The sequence below is a fragment of the Corythoichthys intestinalis genome, chromosome 10 (assembly GCF_030265065.1).
Source record: "Corythoichthys intestinalis isolate RoL2023-P3 chromosome 10, ASM3026506v1, whole genome shotgun sequence".
Classification (NCBI taxonomy): Eukaryota; Metazoa; Chordata; class Actinopteri; order Syngnathiformes; family Syngnathidae; genus Corythoichthys; species Corythoichthys intestinalis.
Window position 1 is genome coordinate 36825947 of NC_080404.1, and position 15344 is coordinate 36841290.

At 37.1% G+C, this 15344-nt stretch overlaps 1 protein-coding gene across 3 annotated transcripts in view; it reads left to right on the forward strand.

Annotated features, from left to right (window-relative positions):
* si:dkey-228d14.5 (uncharacterized protein LOC796266 homolog) overlaps positions 1 to 5776 on the forward strand; it is a 28505-nt gene extending 22729 nt beyond the window's left edge. For 2 of the 3 annotated variants that reach the window (XM_057849145.1, XM_057849146.1), the window contains exons 7-8: positions 2272 to 2449; positions 5106 to 5776. In XM_057849145.1, the coding sequence (XP_057705128.1) occupies positions 2272 to 2449; positions 5106 to 5293 (366 nt within the window). In that variant the 3' untranslated portion in view covers positions 5294 to 5776. The remainder of the gene's footprint in view (positions 1 to 2271; positions 2450 to 5105) is intronic. The other variant, XM_057849144.1, reaches the window with a different exon arrangement.
* The last annotated feature ends 9568 nt before the right edge of the window (positions 5777 to 15344 follow it).

The following is a 15344-nucleotide window of genomic DNA, read 5'->3' on the forward strand; positions in this document are numbered from 1 at the left end:
CTGTGTTGATTTCTCACATAAGAAAATCCACCGTGGGTTCGTTTGCAGTGCTGTCATGTCGTCGTATTTCGAGCAACTCGTCGGATGTAGAAACAAATGGCGGCTCAAATTTTACGTCGGATGTCGAAAAGATCGTGTGTCGAAGTGATCGTATGTAGAGGTACCACTGTACATATATATATATATTTATATATATATTAGAGGCGTGCAAAATTTCCGATTCTTAAATTATTCCGTGGATTATTCTTAGATTCGGCCGTGGAAGATTCGAGAACGATTCACAAACATCCAAATTCCGATTATTTTATTATACCTGGTAAAGCGGAACTAAAACACAGTCAGCGTGGTCTTCGGGACACAATGAGGAAGGGACCGAGAGTAAATATCATGTTCAACTCATGCCGCTAGATAAAAAAAAAAAGAATAATATCTTAATGTGGCCAACAGCCGCTACAAACAACACCAGGTTGCTGGTTGCAACAAACATACGTCCACATAATGCTACCGTAGATATCACATATATATATAGAACTATATGTGAACTGACATACAACGGCGGCGTTAGAACATACAGTAGTGGGGAGAACAAGTATTTGATAAACTGCCAATGGGTTTTCCCATTGACTGTGTATCAAATACTTGTTCTCCCCACTGTATATAGAGAACTAGAAGCGAAATGACAGATTTACCTGCGTTAGTAAACAACCGCCATTTTAAAGCAGTAGACTTTTCTGGAAGGCTCTGTTGTAGCGAACTTAATTAACTTTTTATCTAAAATACTCAAATCGGCAAAATCTTGACTTGAATCTATCTTTAAATGACGAAACACTTTTAAAACTTTCACATGTTGAAAGTAGACAGAAGGGAAATTATGGAATAATTGGAGCAATTGTTTATCGGATGATTCACAACATTACATTAATTGAATGTCGTTTAAAGCTGCTGATATAGAATGGGGACTTGAGTTTGGTAGTTTGGTTTAGCCTGAGAGAATTATTGAACAATTTTGGAAAATTAAAAGCGGCTGTGGCATCAATAATCGATTTATAATCGTAGCATCTGAATCGTAATCGAATCGTTAGGTGCCCCAAGATTCCCACCTCTAATATATATATATATTTCAAACGAAGCGGTATCGGTATGGTATCAGTATCGGCCGATACTGCACAGCCGGGTATTGGGATCGGTATCGGGGCCAAAAAATGGTATCGGTGCAACACTAATAACCATACAGATATGCTAATCTGAAAGAACGCCAGGTTTAATCTGTTCATTGCTGGCTGATTTCCCTTTCATTATTTGCAGCTCCTTTCGGTGGGAATTTGAATTTTTAAAAATCTTTTTATCAGGCCCCAAACGGGTCGTACAATCGACTACATCGCAAGAGCGAACTATCTGGCTCGCTAAATCCTCCACCAAACGTGCAAAACAATCTAACTACATGTAAAATACCGTGGTTCTTGTCACACACCACTGTTGGCACAGTGTGTCACATAGCGGTAGAGTGAAATACCTGTGTACTGTTTAGCATATGCTTGAAATAACCGCAATTAGCAATCCGTGTGAAAATTGTGCTAAGATTCAGGAGGGGCGTCTACGCCTACAACATAAACGAATGTACTGGTACTAGAATTGGATTTGAGGCTCATCCAGGATGTTGGCTGTTAGATACAACTTAGTGAGGCGTCTACGTATACATGTTTTTTTCTAATTAATCATACCTCGATCTAAATTATTGCACCTAAATTATAGAAACCATTTATGAATGCCAAACAAAAATGTCATGAATAACAGCAAGCACTTGTGTTACTTGGCTAGCGGCAATTAATAGTTGTGCAATAACACGCAAAAAAAAAAAAAAAAAACAAAAAAAAAAACATTAAACATGTACATCTATGAAATTCATCTTACAAATGTATTGAAATGTTCATATCACTACCCTTGTATAATGGGTTAATAACAATGTATGAACATAGTAACATGTTTTTATATGTACTCCCCTGACATTTATTTTTTTTATTAATGTGAAAATACATTCACATGAAAAATTACAAATTACAAGTGTGTAATAAAATCGTATTTGAAAAAGACACCCATATAACTTTGCTGTCCCCTTGCACCATTGAAAAACTATTGTAGTACCTTACAGATGTAGTTTTTGTGTTATAAATTAGTAATAATCCTGTTACGAACTATTAAGGGGCACTTTTGATGTTCTCCAGACCAGGTACTGCTTTTAGCAGCTTTTCATTTTATCTCTCCCCTCTTCAGCCCGGCTACCTGACCCTGTGGCACCATGCGGCGGCTGGGGTGAGCTTCACGTGCATCTGCTTTTACACATTCCTGCTGTCGGTGCTAACCGCTCGATGTCAGCTGACGGGCTATGAGAACGTACTCTACCCGCTACGCATGGCGTCCACTGTGACACAGATCATCCTCACGCTTTGCTGTATCCTTTTGAATAAGATAACATCCAATCCATTTGATCGCTGCCATTTCAAATGGATTGGACGTCTATGTCTGTCAATGACTTGATGAACTGGTATGAGAAGGAGCATTAGTGTGTACAATGACATAAAAGTGTTTGAGCGGTGTTATAACAGGATGTGTTCGGGCCTGACCTGTTGTAGCGTGAGATAAAGACATCCTTTATTGACAAAGAGGGCTCGGCTACTGCACCAGCACGTCATCTTTGTGATGATCTTTAGATGTCAAATTTTCGCCTACATTCACTTCATATTGCCGTTTTATTGTAATGTCAAGTCAGAACAGGAAAATATGCAGCTTCATGTTTAGGAGATTATTATTTTTTCCAGGTAAAAAAGGATGCTGACATTGAAAAAAGCCAAACTTTCCCTTGAATATGAAATTGTACAACATGCATTAAATATAGTAATTTTTTTGTTTTTACTGAAAAAATAGACTGGCTGAATAAATAGAGATTTTTTTCTGAAATACAGTCAACCTTTTGACCAAAAGATGACAAATTTTGTCTAGAAAAAAAAAAACATTTTAAAACGGATGATATATTTTCTTGAACTATATGATCAAACAAATATAAACCTTTTGCTTTATATTTATATTTGATAGATTTATATCACCTAAACCGATTCCCCCATTATATTTTTTTGAGGGGGGGAAAACTTTTCTTTAAGCCTTAGTTCTGTCCATAGACATCACTATCAGTTGACAGGACAATGGGCTTGGGGCCAATTTTCAAAAACTTAAAATTCAAATATTTTCAAAGCCGCTAGCGACCTAAAACCAAAACAGGCCCCCCCCTTAGTCATATATGAGTCTCCATGAGCAGTGGCAACAAAAAATTCAATGTCGTTCTCTAATAAATCCCCGATTCATTATTTTTTATATAACTGTAACAAAACTTAAAATGGCTATAAAATCTTCAGATTTTATGCTAGATGCACAAAAATCACCAAATGCAGAGATAATCACATATATTTTCAGGATCAATAGTAATATTTAATATATCATATAGTAAGTTTTTGCCCAAAATAGCAACTTAATTTTTTTTTTTTTGTGTGCAATTTTCCCGCAAGTTTTCTACAGCTGATGAATCACTCAATTTTCACATCAGAAACTTGAGGAAGGCATGCAGAACCATCTTAACTTTACTCAACAAAAGCATAATTTCCATTTTTCTATATACAATCACAATTTATTTAGGTTGAATTCCAATGTTACTATTGCCTCAACACGGAGGCACGTCTTGCTATCTGACCCTTGTTGTTTTTATTGAAATGTTACATAAAATAAAACACATAAAAAGAGATTTTTTTTTTTTGTATGGACGCAGAAATGTCTAAATTACTACTTTTTATGCGAAAAAACGGACAGTTGGCCTAAAATTACCTGATCAATGTAAACTTACGCTACTTTGTATGGATACAACATGGCGGTCATCACGAAACAAAGAGCTTTTTAAGTTGAAAATTCTTGTAAATAAATGCGTACATCTCGAAATTTCTATAGATATGAACATGGAACAGTCTAGATTCTTGGTAAAACAAAAAAACCTGGCAGTTATCATTCATTTTACATAAATATTTTGAGCTAAAGTTACGCTAATATTTTCCATGCATTTTTTTCACAACATTTCAAAGTGAATGCATGGGGCTATTTTATGTAGTAATTACCTTGAATCCTTAACCAAATCACTTTTGAAAAACTCCTGCCTTCTTGTATGCAGTAAAACTTTCGTCCTTTTCCCACCTAAATTCGGCGTTTGAACGCAGCGTGTGTTTGAGTTTATCACAGTAAAAGCCAAATGCTCCGCCTTGGTCGGTCCACATCGGGAAGGTGTGGCGCAATGTTTATGGGAGCTGTCTTGTCAACTGACGGTGAAGTCTATGCTCTGTTTAATATAAAAACTTAAAATACTCTATAGAGTATGTATATATTTGAGAATATTTGATTCAACCAAAAAGTGCAACAAAAAAGTCTATATACAACATTTTCTTGAAAATATCAACATTTTAAGTAACAAAACAAACAAATTGTATTTAATATATTGTTTAATGAGGGATTGACTTTGATTTTTTTGGTGAAAATATACAAATATATTCATCAAAAATTTTAACTTTTTTTTTGCCAAAGTGTACGATTAAAAAAAATGAAATTTAAATTTTGCTCTGAAAATATCAAGTTTTTTTTCGTAAGAAATATATAATTTTATTTTTCCCCCATCAATATAAAACAAGCAAAAGCGAAAAAGGCAAAAAAAATCTCAAATATACACTTTATGTACATACACTTGATTTATCATAAAAACCTTTTTTTAAATCTCGAAAAGATACATTTTTTTTCCCAAAATATGCTTGCATATAGTACCTTTGACTTTTTTAAATGACTTTTTTCTATATTTTATAAAACATTTTTTCTAAATATTATACAAAATTATGTACTGAAACTACAACCCTTTTCAAATAAACAAAAAACACTTCATTTTTGCTAGAATTTCTTAAAAACATACAAATCCTAATATTTTGTCAAATCTTTGTATCATGAAGTCCTTCTGACAAAACATGACAATGAATGTAAAGAGAGACCCTGAAACGGTGTAAAGCCTTAACCTGAACGCACGTCAGACACGTTCTGCTTTGTCCACCATGACTACTACTATTGGCACCTGTCAGCCGTGTTTGAATGGACACTTAGCGGCAATCTGCAGCTTTTCGAGCTCAGCTTCATCGTAGAGTTCAGCTTCTTTTCGTCTTACATGCTGTCCAACCTGTTCAACCGACGTGACGAGGAGGGGCCCCTCGTGTTGGTCTGACAGCCGGAAAACATGAAAAACATGAAGATTCCTGTTAATTTCCACATTTATTTATGTCAAAACTATTTATGTGTTGATGACTCGTGAGTATGATACCACATAATAATACAGTAAAATACTTGAGATACGAGTAACAGGACTGAACAACCACAGCGAGCAAGAGGTATACGCCACTTACCCGTGCATCCCAATGACTTGCAACGCTAATCTTTTTGCCTACCTTGTGGCTAAGGTTCTACTTGAAGGAGTAGCAAATGGCCAAATAATTTGTAGCTTCCTATGTTGGATGTGAGTGTTTGTGCATGATAGTGCCGATAAATAGTGTTTCTCGTCCGTCTTGAAAGTTGCTCTGGATCTTCTCTTTGCACGAAAAGACTCCTGCTCCCTATTTATAATATTTTTTATAAAATTACCCAGCAAAACATTGTGTTGTCCTTGTGTATTCTTTGTTAGACCTATAAAGTCATAGTTGCACTATTTGAGATATTTGAACTACTGAGAACAACAAGTAAGTTTTTTAAAGTAAATTTTGATCATTCTGAAGATTAAAAAAATATATTTTCAATGTTACATTTGGTACCCTTGTTGCACGTCAGTGTTTTTTGGGCAGCTGTTCCCTCTGCAACCCTCTCCAACCCTCTGCAAAAATTCGAAGGTCTTACTAAAAAAAAAACATAAAACGTTTTAGTCAGTAAAAACTCAAAGATTTTAGTCTTAAAGCAACACTTTGTAATTTTTAAGTTTTGGTCTATTTTAGTGACGCTGGTGAAAAAAAGCGGTAGTTAAGGCGGAAGTTCAGGATTTTTGACATTATGCTTAAAGTGCATGTGACACGAAAAAGCATGTTTATTTCATAATACACGCGGTATTTTATGCTCCTGAATGATATGGACCGCTTGGATATGTGTGGAAGCGATCGCTATTAGGGCTGTCAAACGATTAAAATTTTTAATCGAGTTAATTACAGCTTAAAAATTAATTAATCGTAATTAATCGCAATTAATCGCAATTAATCGCAATTCAAACCATCTATAAAATATGCCATATTTTTCTGTAAATTATATATATATTCTGTAAAATAAATTGTTGGAATGGAAAGATAAGACACAAGATGGCTATATACATTCAACATACGGTACATAAGGACTGTAGTGGGCATTTCACTCTACTGTCATTTAAATCTGTCTAAGCTGTCCTCACTCCGAAGCGTCTACTTTTTCCAAAGCTAGACAGCTAGAGAACGACACCTTGATAATCAGACTTCTTCCTTTTTCATCTGATTTATTAATAAAATGGCCTCAAACCATTGTCCTCTTTAGACCGTCGTAAAACTACCAAAAAAAGTACACAAGCATTGCATTAGCAACACGTTAGCTTAGCACGCTATACAGGTTCACTAAACATATACAAAAAGCGTCTCATACAAAAAATATAACATTTCGCTGACTAACATAATATGTACATTCTTTACAACAACCATACTTACGGACAAATCTTGTCCAAGGATCATATAAGCACAACATTACAACGTAGGCGCCAGCCCGAGACGTCGTGCAGCCATATTGAACTGGCAAGAAGAAAATAAACCATGTTGCAAAGCGACCACAAGAGTTCGCTGTTAGACAGCACAAAAAGCCTTGCTGTAAAACTTACCAAAAGGCAGAATACTGTCTGAGCGGGACATGTGCGTTAATTGCGTAAAATATTTTAACGTGATTAATTAATAAAATTAATTACCGCGCGTTAACGCGATAATTTTGACGGCCCTAATCGCTATATTTATTTAGTTTTTTGAATCCCACGCCATGAAAATGAGTGACTTCCGGCTTCGGTCTTGCATTGAGGAGGAGGACGCTGTGACGTGTACGGGTGAAGGCGTCCTCTTCACTAAACAGCCGTACTGTTGTGTATGAGGACTAAGGATTTAGCTGATTTTGCGGATTAATACGTTTATTTTTTCGCATCACGCCAGCCAAACGGCTGCGGAAAAATCTTGCTTTATGAGGGAGAGGCGTATGCGCCTTTTTGGAGTTTCAAAAAGTTCCCATTAACCGTGGATATTTGTTGAGGTGGTTGCAGCTCAACGTTGCATTCGTAGGAAGAATTGACGGAGAATACGTTGTCTTTTAGCCAAAACTCGGCATATTTAATTTCCATTGACATGCGGATACATCCTCTCTCATTGCTGTCTTCACAGGCAATTCCACAAATCAAAGTCATCAAAGTCAAACAAGAAGAAGTAATAAAAGTAGCACTCTTAACAATTAAGTCCCATTCTGCCATCTTGTGGCGAAAAGATAATATGTCAATAATAACAAGCAATAGGAACATTATTTCAACATCAACTGAGGACACATTTATGAATACAAAACATTTCCTCCACCATTTCTCTCAACACCCCCACTTGTTCTCATGTTGATGCCTTTTTAACAACCAAATGAAATTTTACATTTCAAATTCCAAACTTGGTCACATCGGTGATGATATGAGATGTCGCTCCCGTGTCCACCATCAGGCCTCGTTCCTGGAATCTGTGTGTATCCTGCCGCCTGGTGTCGGGCTGTTCATCTCTCACCTTGAACGTGATGTCAGGATCTCCATGTTCAGCAATTTTTCTCGCTCCGTCCGGTTTTTCCTTGCGTCTGCAAGTGGTGTCGTTGTGCGTGTCCGTTTTGCACCGACTACACCATGTCTTTTGTCGACATGATTTTGCACGGTGGCCTTTGATCCCACATTTGAAGCACACCAACTCTGTGTCGTCTTTGATCCGGTCATGAGCGTTTGCTTTTGTGGCTTGCTTTGAAGCTCTTGCTTGAGTCTTCATCACTCTGTTGCTTGATTCTGCTGCATTTAACGTTTCCGTTTCTTCAGAACTTCGGAGTTTGGTTTTGAATTCAGCAAATGTCATGTCCTCATCGGTATGCACCACATGAATTGTAAATGGCTTGTATCTTTCTGACAGCCCCTTCAAGACCATTGCGATAAGTAGACCATCTGCCATTGTTTCACCTGCATTTCGCAATGCTGTGATGGCGGTCTCAGCTCTTCTGATGTAGTCCACTATGCTTTCTTCGGTTCCCTTTTGAAGAGATGTTAGCATGGTGTACAAATTTATAATCCTGGGTTTTCCCTTCCCAGCATAATATTCTCTTAATATTTTCAGAGCTTTTCTTCCGTCATTTGGCACATCTCTCATTATTAATGAAAGGCTTTTATCATCAAGAAGTTGTATCATTTCAGCATACGCGTCCGCATTTTTCATTTCATCATTTTCTCTCTCTGCTTCAGTGGTTGGTCCTACCAGCACTGTCTTCTTTAGCCCGATTAGATGAAAATGTCCCAAAATTTTAGTTTCCCAGAGTTCATATTTAGCTTCATCTCCGTCAAATGCCAGTCGAGGTAACCTACTTGTTCCTCGTGGATCCATGTTGCTTGTTAGCTTTTTCCGCTAACCAGCAGTCCATGAGCACGCTGTCCTTCGCGACCTTCTACACGGTGGAAACTGACTTTACCTTCGAATGACTCCTGGGCCCATAACCTGTTGAGGTGGTTGCAGCTCAACGTTGCATTCATAGGAAGAATTGACGGAGAATAAGTTGTCTTTTAGCCAAAACTTGGCATATTTAATTTCCATTGACATGCGGATACATCCTCTCTCATTGCTGTCTTCACAGGCAATTCCACAAATCAAAGTAATCAAAGTCAAACAAGAAGAAGTAATAAAAGTAGCACTCTTGACAATTAAGTCCCATCCTGCCATCTTGTGGCGAAAAGATAATATGTCAATAGTAACAAGCAATAGGAACATTATTTCAACATCAACTGAGGACACATTTATGAATACAAAACATTTCCTCCACCATTTCTCTCAACAATATTGGCCAAGCCCTACTACTGTGGGACTATTGGACTTACGAGGAAGTGAGTAAACATCTTGTTTTGTATTATGTCAAATATTAATACAGCGATTACAAAGTAAACACTACAAACTTTCTTTAAATAAAGGACTATTTACGTTTGATCATTGATAGGCATGTAAAAAGCTCTCCTCGTGCACATTAGCTGCACGTTAGCTGCACAGCAACTGCAGCCGCCCTCCTTCGGGGAACGAACTGTAAATTGCTCTCCGCCGGGCGGTTAGCTGATCCGCGAAGACAATCGACAATCTAGTCGTCATGTCAAATAATCCGGGCTAGTTCTGTGTGATTTTCCACTTCGAAGACTTGAAACATCACTCGGTTCGGGTTAGCATGTCGGCTAGCTGTCACGCCTCTTGGTTTGTTTACATTCTCCAAAGCCGGGGAAGGGAAATGACATATGTCCGATTTAGGTGTCATAAAATATCGTTCGGGAGGTGGGACAGTAAAGGTGAAGTCGACAGTTTTGACCATTATGGAGTAATTTTGCCATGTTGTCCTGAATAAGTGCATTTTTATTATTTCATATTCCATTTGGCACAAGACTGTTATTTTAGCAATTGGGGAAAATACTTGGATAAAAAGAATATCCTGTAAAAATATTGAAGTAAAGAGACAGAAACAATGACATTTTGCCGCTCTCTTCGTCGCGTTTTCCTCTTTGTGAATAGTTCCCCCTCGACGGGCTCCTTCTCAAGCCATTTATTTAGCTATTGGGGAAAAATACTTGGATAAAAAGAATATCCAGTAAAAAATATTGGAGTAGAGAGACTGAAACAATGACATTTTGCGGCTCTCTTCGTCGCGTTTTCCTCGTTCTGAATAATTCCCCCTCAATGGGCTGAATAGTAAAACCGATGAGCCCAGTCTCCCACTAACGTCATCCACCTGTTGGGGACGCTAGAGCTCTATAATGGTAGGCGTGGCTAAACGGCAGATTAAAAGACTAATTTCTCGTCATCTGCGCTTTGCTAAATTGTTGTATATAGTCGAATTGTCTCAAAATATGATTCTAATTCACATAATAATGCTATTTAAGACTTTTTTTCTCATGTCGTATGCTCTATAATCTTACTGTTAGCAGGGGCCTAGTTAGTTGGTGGAGTTGATTTCAACAAATTCCGTTCCGTTTGCAAGTTATTTGTTAGTTTCAGGACTCTGGAGTGGTTAAGCTAGCGCGAGTCAATGGCACCATTATAGCATGCCAATATAAAAACGATACAGATCGACGAACGGATCCAACATAGTCAAATAACAAAACACAGATCATTATTTCCAAACACCCATACAGCCAAAACAATGTCACACCAAACTGTCGTAACTCATTTGATTCTGCAGGACTACTTTTTTAGATGCGTAATACCACCCCAATAAAGAGGAGTGCCTCGGTCACTCCTTCTCACGCTGCATTTGAGGAAGGTGGGAAGTCGGACTTATCCCACTCGGAGGGTACCAGTTGCGACCTTAAAGTATTCCAAGCAAATGTAAACAGCAAAGATGGCTGATCGCCACAAGTTGTTTTTATTTTGGCCTTCAAAAGACCTTTAGTCCTCCAGCAAACCTGACTTCTCGTAAGTGATCAAATAGTGGAGGCCTACTAATGATATTTTTCCAGATCAGAGGTTAGAAACTCTGACTTCCCACCTTCCTCGAATGCAGCATCAGTCTGCTGAGTTAACTGACGGTCAGCAACATGTCTAAATGTGCATTTAGAGGCTTTGGAAACATACAGAAGAAATGGGCAAAGGAAAGATTCCACAAATTCCCTATGAAGAACGGGGAAAATAATAAACTGGTCACTTATTGCTGGCTACGACATATAAAATCAGCAGTGAAAAAAACAAAAAAAACTATGTGATATCACTCTGCCCTGCTTCTCTGCAGAGCTTCTGTATTACAAATGTTGCTGTTCATACTGAAAGTTATAATAACTTTTTCCTAAAAACATAGCCAACACTGTTGATTGCATGGGTCATCAATGATTATCATGTGTGCATATGGTGTTTTTTTATTGGCATGCTATAATGGTGCCATTGACTCGCTCTAGCTTAGCCACTCCGGAGCCCTGAAACTATCAAATAACTTGCAAACAAAACTGAATTTGTTGAAATCAACTCCACCAACTAACTAAACCCCTGCTAACTCAAAGATTAAGCCTAATATCAAAAATCCTGAACTTCCGCTTTAACGAAGACTGCGTTTCGCATGAGGACCAGCTCACCCCTGTACAGTGTTGTAAAATCATCAATTAATAAAAAATCAATCTCCTCGCCACCTGCAGATGGTCGAAACATTTGTCTTTCCAGCGGCTGTGTGAAGGATGAATAGTAATAAGGTAATGAATCCAATTATGGCTAAACAGTAGCATCTGACGGTTAGCCACCGTGTGTCTTAGTGTGGCTAACCCTCCCAACTCCACTCGAACTCGTCAGTAAGTCATGCCAGCGAGTGAAAGCCGGGTCAATGTTTATTCTATATATCCTGGTAGTCTGCCTTTTTTCCCACCTCAGACAAAACTTTTTGTCTCTTTTGTTGCTCTGCCAACTTTGCAGAATTTGTGCGAAAGTGTTTGCATCGACTTCCATCTTTATAATGACAAGGAAAGGGGGAAGTGATGTATGCCGTGAACCAGTCGGCACATTTATTTTTTTTTGTGTGTGTGTGTGTGGCCGTGTTCCTGCCACCCTTCTCAAAGTTAATTAGTGTTGGTGAAAGCGATACAGAGCCCCTCAAGATTTAAAAGAGGTGTCATTCAACTAGTTGTTATATTACCACAAATTTTATGAAAATATTTTTAAAAGGTTGAAAAGTTACCTAGTGTTGCTTTAAAACAGGGGTCCCCAAACTACGGCCCGCGGGCCGGATACGACCCGCCTCCACATTTGGTCCGGCCCCCTGAACAATACCACAGAGCATTTTGAATTTTTTTTTTTTCTCAGTAGTGTTATTTATTTCCTGGCCTTTTTCTGTGAAGAACTCAGAGAGGGTTATTTGGTTATTATCTATTTAATTAATAGTGTTATTTTTATTTATTATTATTATTATTATTATGTTATATTATTTGTATTTTATTTACTTTTGTTCCATGAAGAATCCAGAAAGGGTTATTTGATTGTAGCTTTCTGAAAAACAACCATTTTTACATTTAGGCACTCCTGCAATCGTCACACTTTTTATGTTACAAACTGACCCCGGCCCCTCATCAGAGAAGGGAAAGGTTATGTGACCCTCACAGGAAAAAGCTTGGGGACCCCTGCTTTAAAACAACAACAACAACAACAAAACAATGTATCCAACAATTTAAGAATGAACAATGACAGACGAGTATACAAACAGTCCAAATCCAGGTTAAAGAACATGCTGTGTGATCAAAATATGCCCAAATGTTTTTCCCGTAAAATAACATGCTGACGTTAGCTGTGCAAACTAGCTAAAATTTTAGCCTGAACTCGGCTCTCCATTTACATAAAATAATTTGGAAAATATACTGTAAATTAAATTTATAACAGACTACAGCATTTGCCAAATCATGTTGCATGTATGTCCACACAATGCTGCATTTCTTTCTTAACCATTGTTTTAAAATGTTTTATTTTTTTTTATTTGTTGAAAAGGCAAAAATGAAATAAGATATTTATTTAAATAATATTGCAAGCAACACTTCTGATTACTGTTGCTATTACACTGACAGCCTAAAAGAAAACGGCTTCTGTCCTTTCTAAATTCTGAAGCACTTTTTCAAAATACAGGTGTTTGTCATTGTATCAAGAGAAAGTCCATTTATTTCAAAAACATGTTTCAAATAGCATAACTTGAAAAACGTCAAATATTTCAAGCTTTCATTTGTTTCAACATTAATGACCATCAGAAAAAGGATCTCTGCACAAAAATTATGGCTATTTGAAATATGTATTAAGAACACAACGTCATTTCCCCTCCACCTGCACGGTGGGTACCTTGCATCATGAAGCCGAACATCTCTCTATTGCGTTCCCTTGTGGCTGAAAGGACCCACTGCACGGCTGACGTATTGGTTGGAAATGGAATGACCTCTTTTGCCTAGAGATGGCACTAGAACACTACATTTGTGTTGGACGGGACTTTGGCGTCATCTTGTGGCGGTTACGAAAGCGCAAAAACAGCAAACAGGAAAGTTTTCAACAGACTGGACAGGGCAGGTTTTAAATTAGGGACAGGGACTTCCATCAGTGCTTTTTATTATTAGTAACCATTAGTAACTATTAGTAGTACTTCAAATAAAAATCAAATTTATTTATATAGCCCTTTACAAAAACCTTAGAGGTCTTCAATGTGTTTTATAACAAAGCAAGGACGTACGTTTGGTCTCAATATTGGTAGGGAGTCACGGACGAAATAACAGCATAACGTGCATATACACTTTTTGCTGGGGACGGGACATTAATAAGACCAAACAGATTGAGTGAACGGGGGTCAGAGCTACATTGCTCACTAATATAAATCTAATTGATTGATTGGCTAAATTATCCATGCAAAAATAAATCTATTATACCAACTTTCACACTGCAAATTTATAAGGTCTTAGTCTGATAATTTTCCTTAAATCTATTCGGATAATTTTCTCCATCTTGTTTTGAGTGTTAAAGACTAGTTTCAAGAAATCTGAGTAAAATGTTCTTGATGCACTGGCAGATCATTTACTTATTTCTAATAGATTTACACTGAAAACCAGGGAATTTCACTGGTTTTAAGGAGGTGTGTTTTTGTAGTGCACATGTATTTGTTCAGGTGATATACCGTTTGATTCAAACCTTTGTTTTCAAAAACTACTAAAACATTTTGAAAACTTCCAGAATAAATGTCTGGATATTATTAGCAAATTTAAATTACAATATTTGAACATGAATTATATAAACAACAACAATAAATACAAACCTGTTAATCTCTTAACTATCCAGGTATGCCAAAAATAAACATTTGTCTTAAGACTTTCAGAAGCAAAATTAGTGGTGTGTTCCCCACCTACACACCATCGATGTCTTTCTACATTACTTACAGTGGCTGCTGCTGGCGGAAAAAAATTAATACCGTATTGGCCCGAATATAAGACGGCCGTGATTATAAGACGACCCCCTCTTTTTCAAGACTTAAGTTTGAAAAAAGACTTTTTGAACACCAAATTAATTTTTATACAGAAAATAATTACAGTACATCTGAAACAAAAGATTATGACAATATATTTGAGAGAAAAAGCATGTTATTTTGCCTCATTCAAATCTTAATATCTGAACTTTTAAATATGTAAACTAAAGTACAATTTGTAAATGAATGGCTTCTGGTTTTTGAAATGTAAATAAACCAATCTATTGTGATAACAAAACAAAATTGCAATAACTGCATTAACCATCAAAGTGAACTATAACTGTAATTGTAGTCTTGAAACAAATCTGAATAAGGAAAAAACATTGCAATAAAATAATGCAAACTGGTTAAACTAGTAGCTGAGATCTGTCATGACAGAACATCGCTTCAATGATATCTGGCGCCATCTAGCGTTGTGAATGAGGAGCGTAGCTGAGATCTGTCATAACAGGACATTGCTTCAATGAAATCTGGCGTCATCTAGCGTCATGAATGGGTATAATGTCTAGACCGCGAATATAAGACGAACCCCTCTTTTCCAATCTTATTTCAATGCAAAAAACACCGTCTTATATTCGGGCCAATACGGTATTCCTAGTCTTTGAAGGAGGCGGAGGAGGCGTCTTTTATATATGTGTCGGGGCTGTGATTGCGTGTGTGGGTGGGAAGGATGTCAAGTCATCAGCCAATCAAACGTGTGTTTGAGGATAAAAAATGGACTGGGACATTCATCAATTGAAAAGGGGTTAATGCAAGTCTGAATATGATTAAAGTAGTTCACTTAATAATAGTAGGGTAATTTCTAGCCTTACAACATATGGGAAGACAATCTAAATGACCTACAGTACTGTGCAAAAATTTTAGGCAGGACACCTGCCTAAAACTTTTGCACAGTGCTGTATATTTTTATTATATTATGTATATACAGGATATACTGTATGTATATATTTTCCCCAAGTGGAAGCTTCCATGATCCTAATAAATTTAATGATTAAAAAAAAAAAAAAATACAG